Source organism: Sebastes fasciatus, chromosome 17, assembly GCF_043250625.1.
Source record: "Sebastes fasciatus isolate fSebFas1 chromosome 17, fSebFas1.pri, whole genome shotgun sequence".
Lineage (NCBI taxonomy): Eukaryota > Metazoa > Chordata > Actinopteri > Perciformes > Sebastidae > Sebastes > Sebastes fasciatus.
Window position 1 is genome coordinate 3,235,375 of NC_133811.1, and position 25,157 is coordinate 3,260,531.

General features: G+C 38.2%; 1 protein-coding gene across 4 annotated transcripts; it reads right to left on the minus strand.

Annotated features, from left to right (window-relative positions):
* Positions 1 to 1,581: 1,581 nt before the first annotated feature.
* LOC141753966 (sialin-like) lies at positions 1,582 to 25,050 on the minus strand. Of its 4 annotated transcripts, none has more exons than XM_074612690.1 (12): positions 24,831 to 25,050; positions 19,382 to 19,487; positions 19,026 to 19,122; positions 15,703 to 15,920; positions 15,047 to 15,280; positions 14,320 to 14,494; positions 12,887 to 13,005; positions 11,000 to 11,161; positions 9,344 to 9,476; positions 6,184 to 6,331; positions 5,710 to 5,800; positions 1,582 to 4,214 (listed from the first exon to the last, which is right to left on the minus strand). In XM_074612690.1, exons 3-12 carry the CDS (start codon positions 19,108 to 19,110, stop codon positions 4,047 to 4,049), a joined length of 1,533 nt encoding a protein of 510 aa, XP_074468791.1. In that variant the 5' UTR covers positions 19,111 to 19,122; positions 19,382 to 19,487; positions 24,831 to 25,050; the 3' UTR covers positions 1,582 to 4,046. The 4 variants fall into 4 exon arrangements, with proteins under 4 accessions (XP_074468791.1, XP_074468790.1, XP_074468789.1 ...); XM_074612689.1 differs by having other exon boundaries at positions 19,026 to 19,182; XM_074612688.1 differs by having other exon boundaries at positions 19,026 to 19,179; positions 24,831 to 25,049.
* Positions 25,051 to 25,157: the final 107 nt, after the last annotated feature.

The following is a 25,157-nucleotide window of genomic DNA, read 5'->3' on the forward strand; positions in this document are numbered from 1 at the left end:
TAAAATCTGCAATTATATTTTTCATCTTCAGTAGCTGGCCCTTGTGTGTTGTCCTGTCAGATTAAAGCTGAATAAATCTACCTGTAATGTAGACTACAACCTTAATACAGTCATATTCCACTACTTTATCATCCATTAAGGGAATGTAAGTCTGGTAAAAGATGAATTAATGGACGACACTGAATAAAACTTTATTGTGTTATTGACACTTCCCCCCCCCCCTCTGACTTTTTTTAAAAGATAAATGTGCACAGTCCACATATACATGCATTAATATCTCTACGTCGTCTGGATTAAAATTGAGGCTCTGCCTCTAATTTACCTGTTGCCATGGTGAATCGTTACATCAGAGCTCCACTGATGATGGCTTTTTATGTTCAACCTACTCAGAATTGATTAAACTGACTTTGATCAGCTGTTCTGGAACTAAACACTCTGAGTTTCCCACCTCAGGATTAGTTAACTCAGAGTTCAGGTTCAGGCTCAGAGTTTGTTAAACCTGCTTTCTGGAACGGGGCCCTGATCAGTTTATTAAACATAAGTTTAGTTTTCATAAAACTATGATCGACTTGGGGCTTCCAACAAACAGAAACGTGTTCAGAAAAAAAGTATTTAGTTTATATGAAAAAACAAACAGCTACTGTATCGCTGAGGGTCGATCATTTAAAACAGTAAAGCAGGTAGCAGCCTTCGGCCCACCACCTACAGTATATACGGTACAATAGAACCTTTTCACAGCAGCCATTTTGACATGTCATTGCAGGGTAAACACAGGTGTATTGAATAATATTGATTATGGCCCTGATCCATTTAGGTGCCCTGGTAGCCTGTTGTACATGCTGGCTCACTGGACTGGCTGTGACACACTAAAGAGAATGGGACCATAATTAATATGATCAATTACACCTGTGTTTACCCTGCAATGACGTGTCCAGCTGGACGCTGTAAATACTGCCTATAGAGGACACTGAGGACATGTCCTTGTGGGGTTTTACCTTCCTACATTACCCAGGAGTTTTATAAAGCTGATTCTGGTATATTTTACAGTCAATATTCTTAATTAAAATAACATATTGTTAAACACTTGAATGATGATACAACCTGTGAAGGGTATGTGGTATTTAAGGGTATGTAGGGTCGTGTTGGGGGTATATGGACTCAGGACTTTGGCCCTGCTGATGTCCTTTTCACTTTTGTACATTGTTATGTCATGATGGGACACAGGAAGCTGCAACTACTGAACTTTTGTGACATCTGGGGGCAGTAGCAAAAGAGACGTCACCTCAACATGATTGGTTCAGTAACAAGAGGAACATCTGTTTCTACAGTTTCTGTGTGTGTAGCGTGGACGGGGCAACAACTACATTTCATAATGACAATAATACATTCTTGAATCCTTCAATCTTGATCCCCTGAAACACTTAAATGAAGGTTTTTGCCTCTTTGTCTCACTTTGTTGCAGACCTGAGTGTCAATCTGAGAGTCATGCACACATACACATCCTGTGCTAATTAACGTTGACTGTAAGATTAAAACAATCTGCACCAACACAACAGTCTGAACAGAACAAACACACTCCACTCAGAGGCCACAGATTTTTAGTTTTGCTCAGTAAAACAAACTTGATTCTTTTCACAATAAAATATAAAGTAAAACATATATAACAAATTTGTACAACCTCACATTTTCAAAGCACAGAGAAGGTAAATAAATTATTGCACCCGTTAAAAAACGTCATATCTTTACAATCACAGAGCACTTTGACATACGGCATGAGTTGACGAAAAATGGTTGAGTCCTGTTTTCTATAAAAAGAATGATGAGAGATTAAAAACACTGCAAATCCACATATTTCTTAGAAACATAACTCAAAAATTAAGTCATAGTTCATGGAACTTTTACTAAAAAATATTGAAATACTGAGCTATCATTTTCTGGATGAAACAAAAAAAAACAGCTTTCTATATATTTGATAAAAAAAACATCTTGAAAGATTATTTAGCAAAATATTGCCACTGTTATCAGATATAAGGCTTTTGGTGTATTTTTGTTAGAGATGTTCCGATACCATTTTTTCCTTCCCGATACCGATTCCGACACCTGAACTTGCAGTATCGTATCGACCATGTATGGATAGTGGACAGCCATGATACATCCGGGGCAAAGGCACAGTGGAGGCTGCTGTTTTGGAGCGGTGAAGAAGAATTGATTTCCGGTTAAACAAGTTGACTTTCTTCTGGGTTAATGATGGTATCGGATCGGTGCACGGACACAGTACAGCACAGTGTCGGACTCATTTCCGATAATGGTATCGGAACAACTCTAATTCTTGTATGAGAAAAGTGCTTATTTTGGTCCTGCAGGACAGTCTAGAAGTGGTCAGAAAACAGACACAGCCGTAAACAAAGCAGCTTAAGTTCAAGTGGTTGATGACACTTCCTGTGGTATAGTATAAAACACACGGTCCCATCTCGTTCACAGCTCAAGAAATACTTAAAAACATACAAAAAAGATCACAGAAATGGATTTGTTTTGGTCTGAGGTGCTGTATAGGCCATGTACAGGGTTCCTACGCAACATGGAAAAGTATGGAATTTGATTTGAGTAATTTCAAGGTCTGAATAAGTATGGAAAAAAGAAAAAATATAAAATATAAAATATAAAATTCTGAATTTCTAAAAATAAATTGATCATACAAGCAGCGTGTTTTTCATGGTGTTTGGAGCAGTCAGTGCATCCAAAATGTTTACGACTGTGTGAGAGATCACAGGTCAGACATGGATGTATAAAGGGAACTGGAGCCAGAGCGAGCTTGATGTCGTCGAAAGCCAGAAGTATGGCGTGCGACTGAGCGGACACTCCTACGCAGAGCCAGGGGCGGACTGGCCATTGGGAAGCTCTGGTATTTTCCTGGTGGGCCGGTCTTGTGAGGGCCAGTCTTTCTTTTTATTTTTTATAAAGATATTTATTGAGTTTTAACCAGTTTAAATGTACAATCCCAGCATGGGTAAGCCTGGCCCTCACAGCTGCAGATAGCACAGAGCGGAGCGCTGCCTGTCAGAGTCTAATACTTTAAATATTGGTATTGATAATTCTCAGATTTGTCTCCACCAATATTTTGGGAGGACAGAACTGAATTCTGAAAGTGGAACGTTGTCCAACTTTCTGCGTAGGAGTTTGGACTGAACGGCCACAATGGGTAAATGCAAGGTTTCAGAGGGGCTGGCTGGAAAATCCCAAATATAAAGTCTGGTTTGCTAAGGATTCCAAATGGGAAAAGAAAGATGGATGCCAGCTTTGTATAAAATCATGGCAATTGTAAGCCATATGCAAAGGCCAAAGCCCTCTAGTCATATCACAGCATCCTCTGCAAGTCACAAAGTCAAATATGGTTTGAGAAATCAACGGAAAATTGTGGAAACTTGAGTCTGGAAAAGTCTGGAAATTTTGAAATGGAAAATGTGTAGGAACCCTGCATGTATTACACAATGCAAATATCACTGGTTATAATGTAAATATTCATCTAATACAAAGAGTTGTACCTTAAATTGTGCTTCAGTGAACTTCTACAACACTAAAAACAGTTAACATAGTCCCACTTTCCTGATTGGTGAAGGCAGTGAATATCCAGCGGAGGTGTTTTTTCCTACTTTAAAAATGTGCCTAAAATGAGATTTCAATGTATAAAACTGCTCTATAATCTCTTTGCTGGAAGTTCAAATCAGTTCAAACGCTCACCTGAGTATCCACTATATATACAGATATTATTGATAAAACATTTTCAATTATTCTTGATCAAACTATCCTGGTCCACTGATATAAATGATATGCTGTGCTTGGCAGATACTATTGTATGTACACCTGTCACACACTTCATATTTGTGTGAATATTAAATGTGAATACTACATATATTTCTGTAATATATACACCAATTTACAGAGGTAGTACTCTAAAGCTCTTTTTCTGGGTTAAAATATATCCAACTGTCTTTTAAAGCTGTACTACATCGGACACTTTTGTTGGTGGAATATTTCTGTAACATGTTTCATGTGGAGATGGACCCGCTCCTGTCTTTCTCATCTTCTGCTCTCTCCTCCCCGGTGACGGCCCACGGCTGGAGCTTCCCGCTGCCGAATATCGTGTAGATGAGAGCGCCGAAGACGTTGACCCCAGCTGCCAACCAGAACACCTTACTCCAACCTGCCAGGGTGTGCTGACAACCAGAAGAAGAACCCGTTATGTACTGTATTGTTACTGAGACTCTTTGAATGTGTCTGCATATCAGGGTTGATAACAGAAAAACTGATATTAAGATGGGGTGGAGAGAGAATGACATTAAAGACCCAGGAGAAAGTGAACAACAGAACAAGGTTTCTGGAGAGAGAAGCTCATTTCATTTATAAAAAAAAAAAAATAGTTTGCAGAGACTTTTGTTTTGAGTTGTTTTTCAAATTCAGATCCTTTACTTAAATAAAAGAACTAATACCACACTGTGAAAATACTCTGTTACAAGTAAAAATCCTGCATTGAAAATGTTACTGCGGTAAAAGTAAGTAAATATAATAATGAAAAGGTACTTAAAATATTAGAAGTAAAAGTACTCAATGCAGAAAAATGTCCCCTGTGACTGTTATACTATTATATATTATATCCTTGAATTATTATTGCTCATGCATTAATGTAAAAGCAGGAATTACTATTGTAGTTGGTTGACGTGGAGCTAATCTTTAAGTATTTATTATTACTTTTTTCATTATGGATTAATCTGCTGATTATTTTCTCCATTAATGGATTGATTGTTTTGTTTGTAAAAAAATGGGAAAATAGTGAGAAATACCATCACAATTACCCAGAGCCCAACGTGACACCTTCACAATGTTGGTTTTGTCCAAACAACAGTCCGGTGGAATAAGTCTGGGACTTTATTGTGGTATCCTTTTAATTCTGTAGATGAGTGTAATTAAAAGCTAAGGTTGGTAATGTTGAGAAACTAGCAAGTGTATACTAGATTTTAAAAACCCAGCCCAGTGTTGGCAACTCTTTTCCCATGAAAGCAGCTAGCAGCACTAGCTCCAAAAGCTCCGAAGTCTTCAGGCCTCCCTCCAAAGCCATTCCCCCAACATTATCATTATGAACATGAACAACGAACATGACTATTGTTAAAACTCACAGCTGTCAAGCTAGCAGCTTGTAGAATACTCCGGTGATGCACAGTGAGTGCACGGGCAAAGACAGGTAGCCCAACAAATCATTTCATTAGGGCCGAGTGAAATGATTGGACGGGCTTATTACAGGCCTGCGACAGGCAGATACAGGGTTTTTGTTCTTTTTCTTGTCAGAGCATTTGATTTATTGATTGCTGTCGGGATGTGATGAGAATTTCAACAAAATAACAAAAATTTTTTTTGAAGAAGATTACCAACCCTAGCTTTAATGTCCTCCTTCTCATAATGAAACTAAACTAAACTTTACATTTTAGAGTACACTGTGATCGTCTAAACGTTGTTTCACAGGCTTCAATTTCATTTTATGGAGAACAAAACTGATCTTTTTTGCTTGCATAAAAATATTTATATATCTAAAATATTAAAGATCAGCCATCCAATGGTTCGGCCAAAGAATGTCACTAAAAGGCCTAAAGTATGGTGTGTATGTGTATATAAGGTCATTTAAGAGACTGAACAAATCATTCATTCTTAGGGACTTACATCCTCAGTAAAGTATCCTGTAACAATGGGTGCCAGGACTCCAGGAATGGTCCCGAATGTGTTGGTGATTCCCAGAAGGAATCCTGCATACCTGCAGGAGACAGAGGAAAAATATCCTTCAGTATTTCTTTAAAATACAAAGACAGAGAAAAGGTGAGTAGTTATCAGCCTAAAATGTACTACTTTCCATGAACTAATGAGTTATGTTACAGTTACTACATTTAATTTAGTGTATCACACAAACTGTATGTACATTTAGAAGTCAGGAGGACCAAAACTGGAGCTCGTAAAGCAAAACATTCTCTGGTTTCAGGTTGGTAAATGTCACAATTTGCTGTTTTTCTCTGTTTCATATCTTTGCAAACTGAATATTTTTGAGGACGTCGCACTGGGTTTCTGGGAAGTTGAAATGGCCACATTCAGCCCTAGTCCTAATAAATGACAGAATTTGTGAGTATAGACGGTAACACCCACCGAGGAGCGATGTCTATTTGGTTTATGTAGACTCCGGGGGCGGTGACCCCTCCTATGGTTGTGGAGAGTGTGAGGAAGGTGACGGTGAGGATGTGGCTGCAGCCGACGTAATTCACAGCCACGAGGAAAACTGCCGCTGGCAACACACCTGCAGAGAGGAAGTAGATGTAAAAAAGGGAAGGAAATAGCACGTTGAGAAAACATCACTGGTGTTACTGGTTCTCTTTGTGTCTCTTAATATTTAGCTGGAACAATTAGTAAAACATAAAACACTGTTCTCTGAGTGTACATCTGGATGTTTGTGTCATCTTTTCAATACTGAATCTAAACCAGATGAGGGCAGCATTACTCCATGTAAAACATGAGAGACATTTTCATTTGGTTTTTGGTCTGTAATGAATGTATTTCTCCTTAAATACTGTACTTACTAACAGAAAACCAGCCCAACGCTGCCTGTGTAGAGGACACTTCCATATTTGTTTGTCACAAGGACATTTTGAAAACTAAGAGTCTTTGTAGAGGACAAGTAAAACTATAATTCCCCTTGGTGAGTGAAATAATGGGCCTCATGCAGCAACATTCTCTTCAATTTCTCTTATAGTTTCTCTGAATTTTCTGTTAAGAGAAAAAATAAGACTCCAGACGCCCCAAACGATGTCAACCATCTAAACCAGCTCTTACCCAGGCGTGCTGAATGATGAATCCCACTTGATCATAAACTGGAGGCGTGTGGCCGATTGTGTATTATTAGTATAGGTAACGCTCCCTAAACAATATATAAGGGCAGGTGTTGTGCCGTGTGCAAAATACTTCGGCACATGCCCAAGAATTGAAGAGATGCCACCAAAAACAGGCTGTAAGAAGAAGAAGAACTTCTGCTTTAGTGAAGCTGAGGTACTGTTAAATAAACTTCAACAAAGTAAACATGTGATTTTCCAGAGCGTCAGTACTGGCGTTACAGGAAAACTGGGATAGATGAACTATTAGTATTTCTTTAGCCGAGAAATGTAATAATCCAGTTATTATAATTACTCTAAAACATTTAATAATCTAAATGTGATTATATGATATTCATGTTATTCAAATTTAAAACTTGTGTTTCCTTGCATTGGACAACTAATTTGTGGACTGTGAAAACAAGATGTTTTTTTTATCTTGGTAAGAGTGCTCTCGACCAATCCAAAAAAAATCCTCTTACCCAAGAGAAGAGCAAAAATAAGAATACAGTGGTGAATCCTTGAAATCAATGGGTACTAACAAAAGAGGAACAAATCGAGGATATGAACAAAAATAAGAGGAAGTTTGTTCTTATGTTGATTAATCAGTGGTGGAAAACTTTACTTATGTAGAAGTGGCAATACCATAATGGAAGAATACTCCTACAATAAACATACACTACATTTAAACATTAACTTGCGTAAAAGTACCTTCATATGTGGAGTAAATAAAATCATCATTTTTACATATTCTGAAAACTGATCCCTTTCAATAGGTGAGATTATTGATACAAATATTTCAGTATTGCAGATGGTGGAATCAAAAGTCTAATTACTTCAAAATGCATTAAAGCTGCAGTGGGTAGAACTGGAGCAAATATGATTAAAAAAAGTTATTTTCATAAAACGGTCACTACATCCTGACAGTGGTGCATGAGACAGGTAATCTGAAAAAAATCTGTGCATCTTGTGCCTCTGTGTCCTCCGGTCTCCTCCGGTGCTCCTAACGGCATCTGCAAGATTTCACAGACCGGAGGAAAACAACCAATCAGAGCCGAGCTGGAGCCTTGCCGTCTCTGAGCAGCTGTCAATCACTCACAAACTCTGATCAACCGGTCAAACTAGGCAGCGCTGATCATATATGAATCAATATTCTGTTACTGTAATGCCTATTTCTCTCCTCAAATGTTTTCAGATTCATCTTGTGGTGTACTGTTTATCTGTCAAATGAGAAAGTTTGTGACCCGGCAGCCATGTTGAGATCAGTTGAGGAAATACTAAGCACCGCCCACCAGCGCTGCTTATTTTGACCGTTTGATCAGAGATTGCGAGTGATTGACAGCTGCCTCCGTTGAATGAACAGCCAATAGGAATGCTCTCTCTCTGAGATGACCTGTGATTGATCAAAGTCTCCCTCCCAAAGCCTGAAAACAGAGCCATGAAGGGGGTGCAGAAGTCTAGATTTCTCTCAGAACACTTGAATTACAATATGCTGAATTTTTGCGCAATGATGCTAAAAACATTCTGCCTATTGCCACTTTAAATATTAAGAGCTTCTATGCTTTACTTTGGGCCATTAGATAAATCTAGCAGATTCCAAACCTGCAAGATTTCTCTCAAAAATACTTGAGTACAATGTATAATGTCTCAAAATGGAAGTACTCATTGTAAGTGGCAATACCTCACACTTGTAAGCAATAGAGTGCATGTAATGTACTGTTCCACATGTAATCATTGCCCTCCAATCAAATTGCTCCTTTGTTACTGCAGACTGTCCTGCTGAATGAGTCTTTAAGCTTGTCAAAAAAAAAAAAAAATTAAAAACATCTTGTGACTAATAATTGATCTTCTCTTGATCTCTGTTAAATATATCTAGAAGAATTGAACTCTCAGCAGTTCCAAAGAAAGAGCTTGCCAATATCAGATGATAAGTCACTCATCTCCTCCCATCAGACAGACAGGACACTTTGAATGTCTAACACTGTTGTTTCCACTGTTTTTCACAAAGCAAAATACAGTGCAGTCCGTACATATTTGGAAAGTAACATGTTTTCATTGTTTTGCCCTTGTACTCCATCACACTGTGTTTTAAATGAAAGTGTGACTATGAGGTTAAAGCTGACTTCCAGCTTTAAGGGTTTTCACATCCATATTACAGTGTGGGTTTGTGTAAAACGGGAATCAACTTCTACAAGGTTCATCAAAAATAGAAGTGCACACTCACCCTTTGTGCCAGAGCCAAAACAATACTGTCAAAAGTAGAATACAGACTGCACTTTATAATATGAAGTCAAACGGTCCGATGTAAATCACATCTCAGAGTCCTTCACTTCCCCTAAACCTCGATCTCTTGTCCTGTGACAGTCCGCCAGACACAGAAGCAATCATGCAACACAGGGAGGGTGCATACACGTAGAGGATCTGAGAGGAAACGTTTCTTTTACCTACGAGTGTGAAGAGCTTGCGTACGACGGTGGTGCTGAACACCTTCCTCTCGATGAGGCTGTCCGCCACGACACCAGACAGCATCGAGAACAACCAGGCACCGAGGTACGGCAGAGCAGAGAGGAAACCATTCTGGACGGAGACAGAGAGATTTCGTCAGTTGTTGTCCTATTCTGCGAAAGATTTGATGATTACAGGTTGCTTGACTTTGTCCAGTTTTAAAAGATGCATATGTAAGCATATTACAGTGTCCTGTCACACAGCATCGGGGTCGTATTAAAGATGTACAGCATGTAAGTGATGGGAACTCCAAAATCATTTATGACACTTTGGTAAAGATTAAAGAAACAGCTTTGGGAAACACGCTTATTGTCTTTATTACCGAGAGTTAGATGAGAAGATTGATACCACTCTGTATGCTAAATATGAAGCTACAGCCAGCAGCTGGTTAGCTTAGCTTAGCATAAAGACTGGAAGCAGGGGGAAACTGTTAGCGTAGCTCTGTCTAAAGGTATAAAAAAAAAAACCTGCCTGTCAGCACCTCTAAAGATCAGTAATTAATATGTTTGCAATGAATAAGAGTACAATTACTTTGTTCAAGATCTGTTTTACACTGGACTGAGTGATAGAAAACAGCTAACATTATTTAAAAACCGAAAAGCAGATTCATACATTAAAACACCGTAAAGGGTAAGTTCAATATTGTAAAAACCTGGACCCTATTTTCCAATGACAACAACTTCTGAAATTGGTCCAGTATGGAGGGAGAGCACTGTAGAGGGAAGCTGCAATGTAATCCTATTGGGGCAAGCTGGCACCGTCATTTACATCCACTAAAAGTGCTGTTTTTTGCCATGAGAGGCTCAGATTGTTATTATAAGTGTCTGACAACATTATTGAAAGAGTCTCGCTCAAGGAGAAGTCTCGTTCTGAAAGTGACATGTTGCTGGAAGACAACGGTGGAATAGTGGAACACATCCATGGTGGAAACACAAGTGGCAGCCGGCCAGAGTTTGTTGTGTTGGAGTACAGAAAGCGTAGCTTAGTGTTATCTAAAATATTGTCAATGTCATGGCTGAATATTTAGATGATTTCCACAATGCGGAGGAGGTCTTTGAATTCAAATTCCGCCTTTATTTATTGGAGCCATAGTATTATGGATATTTACATTTCACAACGACACTTCTCCTTGAGCTGGACCTGGACATAATAATAAAACAGACCAGATCAAGCGAAAGGTAAGAAAAAGGTTTTATTTCTCTGTAGGGTCCTTTCCATGATGTTGTCAGACACTTATAATAACAATCTGAGCCCGTCAGTGGCAAAAACAAGCACTTTTAGTGGACGTAACGTTACATTGACGCTGCTCACCTGCCCTCACAGCTCGTTTTGCAGCTGCTGTCTGCAGTGTTTTCCCTCAATACTGCACCAATTTCAGAAATTGTTGTCCCTATTAGTCACTTAGACACTAAAACGGAACATATTCAGGTAAGCAAGCACAACTACAACGTTTCATTTTAGTCAATTACCCACAACCTTCAGTAAAGTGAAGTCAATAGTTAAAAATAGCATGAGAAAGATTAAGTGCTATTTAATGACATTTTTCATTATTATTTTTGAGATGAAACAGAGGAACAAATGAATGGAGACCTCACCGATTTGAGGTCAAAGTGCAGGATGTTGTCCATGTAGGTGGGCAGCGAGGTGAGCAGGGAGTAGTAGGAAAAGTTTGAACACATCTGGGTGACGATGATGGCCCACAGAGGGACCGACAGCAGCATGGGCAGCAGGGGCAAGGACCAGCCGTGACCTGTACCCTGCAGATTGATGACAAGATCTTTAGAAAACACTACACATGTATGACGAAGAATGCCCACAATATATCCTTTTATCTTTATCATTGACATTATGATACGATAAAAACGATTCAATGTGAGAGAGAATGTAATGCAATGAAAGGGAAGCTTTCATTAAGTTTAAAGGTAGCTTATTTTGCTGTGTTCGGGACTCCTCTGGGTTTCAGCAAACAGACATTTGGCCCCATGTGGGGGTGTAACCCCCAGCAAATAACACGCGCAGGGTGTGCATCCCGTTCACGTCGTCTCATACCGCCACTTTGTCATGCCCCTGGGACGTCTGATACCGAGACACAAGCACCCCTTCAGCTCTGTCAGATACAAAGCGTCCGAGAGCAGCGCTGAGCGACAGCGGACAGGATGAAGTCTGCCCTTTGGCTGCATTCATTCAAAATCCGGCAAAGCGGCACCTTCCCACAGGGTTGTGCAGATGTGTGCAGAGTAAGTTGTGTGTTTATCTGTGCTTTAGAACGTAACCAACGTGAAACAATCAGAAAATAAAATTTTATTTCTCCGATTCACTGCTTGGTTCTCCTCTCCCTGTCTTCATTCACTCTGTAGTCCATTTCAAGGAGGGACTGTTGCGCCGTTATTCTGACTAGCTGTTCTGTATAGAATGTACGGAGACGGAATGGGGGGACAAAGTTGTTCCACAGAGTCGGGCCGATGTTTGTAGCCCCTTTCACACAGAGATTCAATCTCAATGATTGATGATGAATGATGAATGATGAATCCTCAATACTGCCGTGAAGAAGATCCACTGTTACGGCAGCTTTGTTTTTATATACTGAACCAAACAACGGCGACATAATGCCAGCCTATCTCTCTCTCTCTCTCTCTCTCTCTCTCTCTCTCTCTCTCTCTCTCAACACAAGGACAGCAGAGGGGAAGAGAAAGTAAGAGAAAGAGAGAACAGTAAGGGAAACAGGAAGTTTGAGATGGAACTGAAGAACAACACGACACTGCAAGAAGAGAAACTATCCAATATGGAGTAGAGGTGCGAGGGACAACTCAGTTTCTATTCATCTAAAACTCCCTCTCTGACACACAGCTGGACTGAAGTGTTGTTAAAAGTCAAATGTGGCAAAAGAAATATTACCACTCGTACAGTGGACTCACAGTAATATTTTGAGTTTTGTGTATTAAGATTTAAAGGGACTGCTCACCCCTCCCTTTCCAAGCGTGTCAGAGAACTACGGTGGCCTTCAGGTTACGTAAAAATGTGAAAGACTCTCTAGAGCCAGTGTTTGGTTTGTCTGTTCTGGGCTACTGTAGAAACATGGCGGAGTCCGTGAAGAGGACCCGCTCCCTATGTAGACATGAAGGACTCATTCTAAGCCAATGAAAACACAACAAATCTTATTTTTCAGGTGATTATATACTGATATGAAAACATAGTTCTTAATATTGTATTACATTTTTGCTGATAGATCCTCCAAATTGCTAGACACTGGCCCTTTAAAGCTGCAATAGGCCAGAGTTTAAATCTCATCAACAAAGAGGAGCTGCAGTAAAGAAGAGCATCTCATTCTTCTGGGTCTTTTTCATTTTTTAAAAGATGACCTCTTTTGTCATTTCTAATCACTGCTATTTACTTTTTTTTTACCAGAAAAGGTAGAGCAAGCTTGAGAGACCTGAGCTGCGTGTCACTGTAAATAAGAATGACGAATAATGTTTCATGTGCACCTGAGATCCGATGGAGTTTATGATGTAATCTCTCTCCTCTTTGCTGATTCGACGGTGGGTGCGAGGGTCATCTGATACAAAAATAAACCAAAAGACTGCCCAGAGGCAACCAGCACCGCCTGAAAGAGACACACAGAGGGAGAGAGAGAGAACGTTTTACTGTATATGGTGGTGAATAATTAAAGAAAAGGTAGCTTGTATTCAGGGTTGATGGTGAATGCCTGAGGTCAGAACAAAATCAAACTGCTCCAGATGTATCATGCAAAGAGGAGAACATTATTTTGAAAATCCAATCAGAGGAAAAGTAATATTATCACTGTCATGACCCAAGGAGAAATGATGCTATAATATAAGGTAGCAAGGTTAGCAATTTCACCATTATTTTGCATGTAAAGCAGAAAAAGGGAACAACATCACAAAGCAGGATGGTTTGTACACTTTATAGTTCATCAAAATTATTCTTTTTGCCGAGAGGCATCCCAGCGTGAAAAAATGGTTTTAGGTAAATGAGCGAACCGCTTCAAATTTCTGTTCCAGCAAACATAATACAGGACAAACCGGGAAATATGCATGTAGGTTCATTTAATTTAATTAAATGTAAATGGGTAACCTTCTGCTGCGGCTCCAAGTTAAAATCCAGGAACACGATGTGCCAAATGATTTGAGTCCTTGGATGATGATGACAGCATTTTCCCAGTACAGGCAGAACTGTCCTGTACTGTGATGTTGTTCCTCTTTTCTGCTTTACATACTAAATCATCTTTCTTTGCTTTTGTCTTTATTTGCACATTTGGTATTGAGGTAATCCGAAAGTAACAGAATTGTTTATATTGTGATACTTGGATTAGGTTACTGAATACATTTTTTAACAGGTAATAAGTAATTGTATCGGATTACATTCTTAAAGTAACTCTCCCCACCCTGTATGTGCATTATTACAGGTTAACTTTACTGATGGGGAAATTTACAAGCTAGTATATAAAGTAATTAAAATTAGACCACTCTGCAGAATGAGTATTTTTACTTTTGGAACTTTACGTATATTTTAATGCTAATACTTTTGTAGTTTTACTGAAGTAAAATTGTATATGCATGACTTTTACTTGTAACAGAGTATTTCTACACCGTCCTATTGATACTTTTACTTAAGTAAAAGATCAGAGTACTTCTTCCACCGCTGCTTTTGTGTAGTCTTAGTATACTACAAATTACTGTAACTGATTTCTGTTTGTCAAATACAGCAACAACTATCCTTTAATCACAGCTCATTTCTTGCACATTAATCATTTATATCTGAAAGGGAATTTATGTTTTGCATGTTTCAATTTCTCATTATTGTGCAGCATCTACCACCCAGGCATCTTTCCTGGGAGACACTAAGATATGTCATGACGTATATGATTAGTGATTGTATTTGGGTTTCCCTCCCTCACCACAGAGGTAGAAGACAGCCGGCCAGCCTAAGGTTTGGCAGATGTAGCCGGTGAGCGGCAGAGCCACAAAGGCCCCAAAGTTGGCCCCGGATCCCGACAGGGTTATCAGGCGAGAGCGCTCCATAGGAGGAGCCCACCGAGCCCACATGGACATCATGGCCGGGAACGTAACACCCTGGAGAAACATGGAGAGACAGACAGTCAGACAGGAGGAGGAAGAGCAAGCAGAAACATGTTTTTGTTCATATAGAATGTGGATGTGTAGCAATCCAAGGTTTCAACTGTTCCCTCTGCAATAATACTGGGATGTAAAACAGAGCTGAAATGATTAATCAGCAACTATTTTGATAATTGATTAATCATTTCATAGAGAAAACAATTAATCAATTAATCAAGAAAATAATCAGCAGATTAATCAATAATGAATATATTTGCAAGTTGCAGCTCTTCTGTAAAAACAACTAAAGCATCAAGGGGAATTTTTTTCTATACAATTTAATAAATATTGTGCAATAAAATAGACTGTCAAACTGGTCCGGAGTATCAACCGTCGTCACTAAAATTCAGTATCTGCAAAATTCATCAGCAAATTCTCTATTACTCTAATATTGCTGTTAAATTGAAATGTAAAAGTCCTTCATTGTAAACTAGAAGCACACAGACAGATACCTATCTGTACACACAACATTCCCTGCAGCCTCCCGTGTCCTGCTCAACACACTCTTACCTCCCCAAAGCCCTCCAGCGCTCGTAGTGCAAACAGCCAGTATGACCCCATCCTGGCAGCCAGAGGGGTGAGCAGCGTGAGGGCAGCAGTGCCCAGCACACCCAAACCCAGGAAGATACTCCCCCCGTAGTGACCGGACAGGTAGCCTCCTGGGATCTGTGTGCACAAGTAGCCGAAGAAGAAGGCTCCCAGCAGCCAGCCCTGAGTCTCCGAGTCCCACGGGTACTGGGGGATCTGGGACAAGAGGACCAAGAGAGGGAGTGTATATGGTAAAAGGCATTCAGACACTGTTGACAGGCAGCCTACTCTCATTTACATCTGATTTAAGAGGAGTTTTCACCACCTGGCAAAGGTGAGAGAGGTTATTGTTTACAATATGTATTTATTATTAAATGCAAAGTAACTTTTATCAAAATGCACTGACTGAAATCTAGTCATGAGCTTGAAGTACGTGCACTTTTCCCCCTCTCTATTATCTGTTATTTACCTTTTTTGATGCTATTCAGTCAGCTTTGCAGAGTAGTTTTGACATAACTTACTTAATTTAAAGAAACAAACTGACTGATGACATGTTATCTTGTAGTGGCTTCCTTATCAAAAGAGTTTTCAAACTACACACATGTTGTAACATTCAGTGAATGAGTGGAATTTGTTACCCCCTCAGGTTGTAGGAAAGGGTCACTGGTGTTTCCCGACCCTGCCGGCAGTGGACAGGCTCTGATTACGGAGCTGTTCTGGGCTGGTCTGGGGTCAGTGGTATTCACCATGGCTACCATGGCAACACTGAGGTTGACACGGAGACCGTAGACCACAGAGAACCCGAGGAACATCAGGAAGGCCAGGTTGAAGCGAGCCGAGCAGCACCGGGGAGGGACTGTTCACATAGAATACAGTGATCTTTACATGTAGTCTGGACTGTGAGCACACAGTCATTGGGAAAAACATTTTAGCTAGAAACTAATGTAGCTAACTAATAGTTAGCTAACGTCTAACAGATTGTGGCCATAGCAACAAATCTCTCACCTCAGTGTTAATATTTATGCAACAGACAGGCTTAATTAGACTAGTCTAACCTGACAATCTAAGACCAGTCTAGACCAAGACTAATCTTAAACTAGGTTTATGCAACTGGCCCCTGCACGAGTACTAGTCATTCATTTCTATCATCATCCCTATCATCATTGTGATCCCGATGCTGTTATACTGCGGCAATTCTATGAGAACTACCATCCTGTTTTCTTTGCCAACTTGTGGGCCTGTAAAGCCCTTTGAGATGACATATTGTGATTCGAGGCTCTAGCAGCTACTGTACGTCACCGCATCTGTGAGCCTTTGGTTACAGTTAGCAGAAAGCTAAACTATTAGCAACATTTTCTCTCCATCTCTGAAACGCTTTGCTGATATTGATGTGTGTTACTGATATAACTGAATGTAAACCCACTTAACTACTCTTTTAAACATTAAACATCATTGTCAGACCTTTTTCCAGCTTGTGGCCTTCATCAGGGTCAGAAGTCACAAGCTGAAACGTTGGTCTGACAATAAAGTTGTTCTTTATATACTGTAGGTGTTGCTCGAGTTTTGACCTCTTCAGACTTTTCCCTACTACATGCACCTTGGAAGTAGGTGAATCATGCTTCTACTTTAAAACACAGACATTATTAATAACATATATTAAGTCTAGAGTTTATCTACATTTTAAAAGAGCTGTCAATCAATTTGGAAGTAGTAGCAGGTGTCAATCTTGGCAGTGTGGATAAGCCTTGTGTTTACATTTTGACTGGAAAATGTTCCTAAAATTAAAATGAATCTGGAAAAAAAAAAAAACACCAACAATTGTGGAGTGGTATAAACTGATATTTGAGCTAATATCAATGGAATATCTAACATACAGATTGAAATGTAAAATGGGTGATTTCTTTAAGACTTGGACATCCTTTTTTAAATATGCTGGTGAAAAACTTACAAATATTGTACTAAAGGGTCTGATAGATTGCAATATTGGAAATTCGCTTTGCTGACTTATTTATTTTGTTTTGTTTTCTTATTTTTCTTAAAATGTTTTGTTGTTGCATCAGTGTCGATTGCGATAAACTGTAACAGACTGAGTGCCTCCTTATCCTTATACATATACATACATAGATGCTTTGATATTTTCAACTACATATGTGATCGTGTACAATCATCTCTTTGAGTATATTATGTGCTATGTATACTGTGTGTTAGGGATCTAAATCTGGTGTTTAGTTATTGTGGCCACTGTGTGTTGATTTATTGTTGGTTTTGTCAGTGTTTGTGTTTAAAAGCATAATAAAAATATTGTGAAAAAAAAAAATAATAATCTGGAAATAGAGCACACCTGTGATTACGTGTCTTGATTTGATGGTCAGCTACCTCATCAAAGGAATACTTCACCCAAAAAATGACCATTTGTTTATCAGTTACTCACCCCATTCTCACAGAGAATCCAAAAAAGGAGAAAGGTGAAGTCCATTTACTTCACTATATCATGAGTTTTCTGCTTTTTTGGATTCTTTGTAAATAGCATGTTGTTGTGCAGCAGCCATTACTGCAAACACGATCTTTTCCAAGTTGCGAAGAGAAGCCGAGTTATCTTCAGCACATTACACTATTTTGTTTATGTTTTGAAATTACATCCAACAAAACCTAAATATACATTAAAATGTGGAGAAACTGTGGTGACACACGCAACGAGAAATGCCTGTTGTGCATCTTCAGGAAATGATGGAAAAAGATTAATTTTCTGCATTTTGAATTTGTCAGATAATATTTTTATTAAAGCATAATTAATGTTTAATGTCATGTTGGAAGTGGGAATGTCTTTGTTTGCACAATATGTGTTAAATAAAAATATAAAAAGAGCTTAAACAATCAGTCGATTGACAGACAATTAATCGGCACCTATTTTGATAATTGTTTAATCTAATTTTTTAAGTAAAAAAATCCAGAAAATCCAAACATTCTCTTTCTTGTATGTGAAGATGTGCTTTTTTTACCTTGTGTTAACATTATAGTAAATTTTATATTATTAGGTTTTGGACTGCTGGTTAGACCAAACAAGACAATTCACCTTGGGATATGGGAAATTGTAAAGTTTTCCTAATGTCATGGAGACCAAACAATTAATCGATTAATCAAGATTATGAAAATAATCATGAGTTGCAGTCTTAAATATTAGGGCCAAAATCTTTAATAGCAAATTAATCACGATTAGAAATTAATCATTTTTTATCTGTGCAAAATGTACCTTAAAGAGAGATTTGTCAAGTATTTAAGTGAGCAAATATGCTGCTTTATGCAAATGTATGTATATATTTATTATTGAAAATCATTTAACAACACAAAACAATGATAGATATTATCCAGAAACCCTCACAGGTACTGCATTTAGCATAAAACAATATGCTCAAATCATAACATGGCAAACTGCAGCCCAACAGGCAACAACAGCTGTCAGTGTGTCAGTGTGCTGTCTTGACTATGACTTGCCCCAAACTGAATGTGATTATCATAAAGTGGGCATGTCTGTAAAGGGGAGACTCGTGGGTACCCATAGAACCCATTTACATTCACTGATCTGGAGGTCAGAGGTCAAGGGACCTCTTTCAAAATGGCCATGCCAGTTTTTTCTCGCCAAAATTTAGCTTGACATTGGAGCATTATTTAGTCTCTTTCGCGACAAGCTAGTATGACATGGTTGGTACCAATGGATTCCTTAGGATTTGTAGTTGCATATGATGCCAGTGAGCCCGCTATAACCTAAAAATCGCAAGTTGCATTAAATAAATTAGTGGCATTAAAACGAATTTGCATTAACGCGTTATCGTGTTAACTTTGACAGCCCTATTAAATATAAATATGATTGAAATAACTTGGAACTTGTCTTGAGAGTTTTGGCATGTAGCAAACCCAGAATCTTGATTAAAATACATTTTACCTGCTACAAAGATAAACACACCTGCATCATTCTCGATGAGGGGTTCACCGTCCTCCCTCTCCTCCGAAGGGGCCGAGTTGATGGAGTAGCCCTTTGGACGCTGCATGGCACTCGATTGCTGAGGGAAATATTAAGTCGGTAAAATGATCTCAATGAGCCATGGTGTCCACGAAACCTGCTGGACGGACAAAGGCAGTAATCAGAAGACAGGAAAAACACAAACAATGAGACACAAGGAGGATGTGAGATAAACACAGGGCAGACTAGTAAATATAGGAAGAGAAGTGAAGTCAAGTGACAACACATCAGCAAACACACACAAACAATGACACTTCCTGATTTCTCAAGATGTTGGAAAAATCAAACCTGCAACTTACAAGAGTTACTGATGCTTAGAATGGATTACACTGCAGAGCGATGAAGAGAGATGATGAAGATGATGATGAAGCTCAGCGAGAGTTTGTCTCTTTACTGAACTTGAACCTGTGAACAAGAAATAAAAAGGTCACATAACAACAAAACAGACTGGTTGTGTTCTTCTTCTTCCATTTTCAAAATATCTACTTTACAAGAAAACCCCCTGTGTGTGTCCTTGGCTTGACACACATCTCTGTCCAAGTTTACCAAACGTGGTTTTTAAAAGGTTTCACGAAACCAAAGGTCAGCTTGAAACACGAGCATCAAAAAGCATCCCAAAATGGGAAAAATGTAGGAAAAAACAGATAAGAATGAAATACCTGAGGTGTGGGTGAAACCCTAGGAAACTCATTGTAACGTTACCTAGTCAGTGACCTGGAGTGACTTTTGTTAGAAAAATCTGATTTTTTTTTTATTCAAAAAAGAAATCAAAAGGAACTGGGACCCAGTACTCTCACTGGAGGGACTGTGGATCTGCACTGGTGGATCAAGCCCACATATTTTATTGTTATTAATTTATTAAGCATTTTGTGGAGAAAGTGGGACATTTAATGTCAAGAATACTGTGTTTTACTACCGAAGTTTTGTTTCTCTTCCTGTATTTTTTGCCTAAAGGTCTGAGTAAAACTGATATTTATGTCTGTAAAAGTAAATTAGAAAAAAAAAGCCCCCTCCTATAGACTATGAACTAACGATACTGCCACACAGAAATTAATTGGCAACTACTTTTATAATCAAAATGATCATTTTAGTCGTTCTTTAAAGGTGCAGGGTGTAGGATTTGGCGGCATCTAATAGTGAGGTTGCAGATTGCAACCAACTGAAACTTCTCATTCTAAGGTAACGAAAACAATTCTTATTTTTTGGTGATTATACACTAAAGAAAACATACTTATTAATATTATATTTCTGCCAATAGATCTCCCTAAATGTTACACACTGTTCCTTTAAGCAAAAATGTCAGATATTTGCTGGTTCCAGCTCGTTAAATGTCAGGATTTGATGCTTTTTTTTGTCATACATGACAGTAAACTGAATATATTTGGGTTTGGGACAGTTGGTTAAAACAAGAAATTTACAGACATCACCTTCAACTCTGGGAATTAATTGGGAAAATAATCGACTGATTAATCAATCAATCGTCTATAGATTGGAAATAATCTGTATTGGTGGCAGTGCTGACCTACAAAAGCAAAAAATAATAACTCTGTATATCAAGTGTTATTAAATTATATAGAGTGGATTTGTCTATAGAGATAATGTTTTTTAGGGCAGGATATAAATGCTGAGTCATAGTTCTCAGTTTCACTTCTCACACCTGCTGCTGTTTAGCTTTGATGGACAGAAAAAAAGTGACGACTCGTCATCATGTTGCTGGCAGTGGAAAAGTTTTAGTGAAAAATGCTTTTCAGGAACTGAGAAAAATATACTTGTCTGTAGCTTGTTGATGCATTTTTGACAAGATTCAATCAGTTTTCGGGGGTGGAGCTGAGTTAAGGTCAAGAACTTCTCATGACAGCAGCAGATATACAGTGTTATCAGCACATAACAGGACAAGAATGGCACAAAGATCCTCTGAAGCAGCTGGTCTGAAGTATCACATCCATAAACAGTTAACAATGATGGTGAATGACCCTTTCATACAGTTCATCTGTCTAGTCAATCTCAATAAGTTTCATGTGACGTTTCAAGTCATTCCTTATTGTCTGAGGATGACGTCTACCCAAAACTTTGACCCTATGTTATTGCAATCATGCAGCATACAGCTTTGAAACCTCTGTACAAAAACGTGTTTGTCAGCACATAGGAGACAAACACTGGAGTGACTGTATTTTATAGGACCGCAACCCTCTTAGTCGACCAATCTGCCGTTTTGGTCTTAGCTGACTAAGGTTTCTTATTTTTTTCTATGCTTTATTTCCAAGAAACTTACGAGCACATCTCTGGTGAACACAAGATTTGAAGTGGCGCTTTTGTGTGATTCTTTGTGGAGAAACTCAGTTTTAGTATTTTAAGTGCATTTATGTTGATTAATCTGCCAATTATTTCCTCAGTTAAGCAAATATGTATCTGTCTATAAAATGTGGGGAAATAGTGACAAATAGTGACAAATAGTGACCCGCCATGCCGTCTTTCCCTTTTACACAGACATCAGCTCGGCTCTGTGACTACCTCCGCTGTCGGCTCAGCGGCGGAACATCTCTGCCCCCCCATTCCACCTCTGTACCTTTTATATAGAACAGCTAGTTGGAATAACAGCGCAACCTTCCCGCCTTGAACAGACTGTGTGAAAGGGGCTATGTATATTCCTTGTGCTAATAACGACATTTGCAAGATTTCAACCTGCCCGAAGGAAAACAACCAATCAGAGCCGAGCAGTCTCTGAGCAGCTGTCAATCACTGCTTGCCAAACTGTTTTCAGAAACATATATTTAGTGTACTTTAGTGTATGTTGTAAACAGTCGAGGCAAAAACCAATATGGCCCAGCAAACTTTTTCTCATTTTACAGCTAAACAGTACACTAAAATATGTTTCTGAAAACATTTTACATGAGAAATAGTCATTACAGTAATAGAATATTGATTCATATTTGATCAGCGCTGCCTAGTTTGACCGTTTGATCGGAGTTCACAAGTTTCGCGAGCAGTGATTGACAGCTGCTGTAGAGACTCCTAGTCTCTGATTGGTTGTTTTTCTTCGGGTGCAGTGAGAGGAGGCAGAAGAACATGATTTGTATCACAGATTATCTGTCTCATGCACAACTGTCAGGATATAGAGACAGTTTAATAAAAAATAACTTTTATCATATTAGCTCAACGTTACCAACTTTAATCTAACAAACTATGGAAAAACTGAAATACTGGCTATAAAACAAAATTCCTACTATTTGCAATTCCTCCTAAACATAAAGACTTACATTTTAAAACTGTAAATAGAATTTATCCTTCAAATGAACTCATCAGAACAAGGTTTAAAGTTGCTGTAGATAATTGCTACACAGATGTAGAAATAACAGAGCACCTGTTTTATGCTTCTGATACGATTCAAAAGTTATCCTTCTATGATTGGCTGAGCTCCAAATCCAGAAAATGTTCCTTCCATTTCAAAACTATCCAGTTAGGAGTAATCTTAAAGAACTGAAATATTGAATTTCTAGTTAATAGGGCTAATATCATCATCATCATCATCATAACAAAATACTTATAGGCTACATAAATAACGCTTTCCACTATTTCAATCGTGTATATTTTGCTTATTTTTTTTCTCCAATGGTCAACAATAATTAGTTTGTTACTATTCCTATAAGTAATTGATGTTTAATTGAAAACATCCTTTAGGAGGTAATAATAACTTATTACATTATGCACAAAACTGTTATTACGTTATGCGCTCCTGGTTTTCTTACATTATGAGCTTTTATTACATTTAAATTATTACATTATGTGCAGTTATTACATTATGAGTTACGAGAAGCCAAAGTGACGTCTTCAAATTGCACGTTTTGTCCCATCGGAAGTCCAAAACTATTCACATAAAAGAGAGAGAAATTAGCAAATCCTCACATTAAAAAAGATGAAACTAGGTCATCTTTGGCAATTTCGATTTATGAGTGACTTAAGCAACCAATTATAAAAATAGTTGCAGATTAATTTTCTGACTATCAACCTAATTGATTAATCAAATAAGTATTTGTAAAAAATATTTATTTCTCTATTGCTCAAGAAGTTGTTTTCTCATTTGTTTGACTTTCTTTTTTTTTTTTTTATAATTTTACAAATTTACATTAACTGTCAGTGTGAGGACAAGATGGAGGCAAACTGGAAAAACTGGCTGTGTGAGAAGACATCTGTGTGACTCTTGTTTGCTGACTGCCTAAACTGAGTATGTACAAAATGTGGTGGGACAATGACCTTCAATAACCTTTGCATTAATCAGTCTGGCTAGTTCCCAGTCAGCGACATAGTGTCAAAGGTATGTACTTTTGATTGCTCTCTAATAGTAAGGAACTGTGGAGTTTATCTATTAGATATGTGGTGGAGATGCAGATGTCTCTATTGATCCATCACTGAAGAATATACTGTTTTCTGCTAGATCTGCTTTCATTGATTTAGAGATTTCACTGGCCACCACTAACGCACATTTGGACACCACTTAAGACACACTTTCATAGACTTTTCACATTTTCTTTAATATGTTTTCCTTTAATTTCAAGTCTTTTGCTGAACTTTATCTGTATTATTGTTTTTTCTTTGTGTTTTAAATTAACCTAACTGTCATTTTTTAAAGATTTGATACAAATAAGGTTTATTATTATGACATGTAGCATTTATTTTGCCACAACATTATTAGATGTCATTACTGATTCTTTAAAGATCTGTACAGATATCGATAAATGACCAAACCTTTGTGTATCCCCTTTTATATTGTGCTATATGGTAAGTTTGCATTCTTGACAAAGCATATGCTGTCTGCAAGTGACTGTCTGTGCAACTATGTATGAGTGAGCCAATCATGAGATCCTCTGAAAAAACAGCCCAATTCACTTCTTTTTTTATTGAAACAATTCATGTTTTATATTATCGAAATGCCCTTTTCTGCCTTTTTGTTTGGGATGAACTGAGGATGAAAAGGTCAGTTACTGTGGCAAATGCTTAAGTTTTCAAGTCGTATTTTTTCTTATTAAACCAGTTTGGACTAAAAGTAAAAGCTTGTTTTTACATAAGCAATGTTTAAGTCCCATGATCAGCACTGACATCTATAAATAAATTAGGGCTGAAACCTACTTCCTATAACAATTACTATATATCATTGTCAACTGGTAAGTGATTTTCTATTATTAAGATATAGAAAAGTGCCCACCATAAGTTACCAGAGCCCAAAATAATGTCATTAAATGGGTTATTTTGTCAATCTAACAGCATTAAAAATTATAATGACATGAAACAGAGACAAATGAGCACTCCTCAGTCTCTGTTAACTTTGTCAACTCCTTACTGTCCTAAAGGACACCACAACAGTGTGAAATGTGGCTCAATAATGTCAATGATATAATGAAATAACAACTAATAAAACAAGTGGAAATTAAAGTGCAATATGTCTTTTTCTATAAATGACAGAGAAATGCCAAGAAATACCAACATTATAACGCATAACATTGTTATTATTATTCATCTTTCAAGCTAGTTTAACATAAGAACATTACTTATGAATGTGTTATTGTATGTTATGTGCCAAGTATCAGACATACACAGATATATAACAGAAACCTTGTACAGGTGTGTGACTGTTAGCACAGGTATTAAAGTTAACCTGAAGGTTAGCTTGTTTGTTAACTAGCTATAATAGCTGTTTTACTGTTTAATGACAACTTTTATGGATATTTCGTCAAATACATCTTTACATCTTACCTTGTGAAAGATACTTCGTTGAGGCAGCATGAAGGTAAAAGAATGTGAAACACGAAACGTATCATATCGACTGTGTCATGAGCTCAGCCGGCGAGACAACAGATGAGCTGTGTTGCTGTTTATCTCAACCACAGACAACCAGTCATGTGACCACAGCTACAGCGAGACGCTGTCAAACACTGGAGCGGCTCCGCCTGGTTCTACACTCTCCACTGAAACAGCTCCTATGTTCTATAGATCTGCACTACGGATGTGACGTCATAGCACATGACCAACGGCTGGCCCGCCCTACTATCTTGCTCGAGCTCCAGCGGTTAGCTTGTTAAT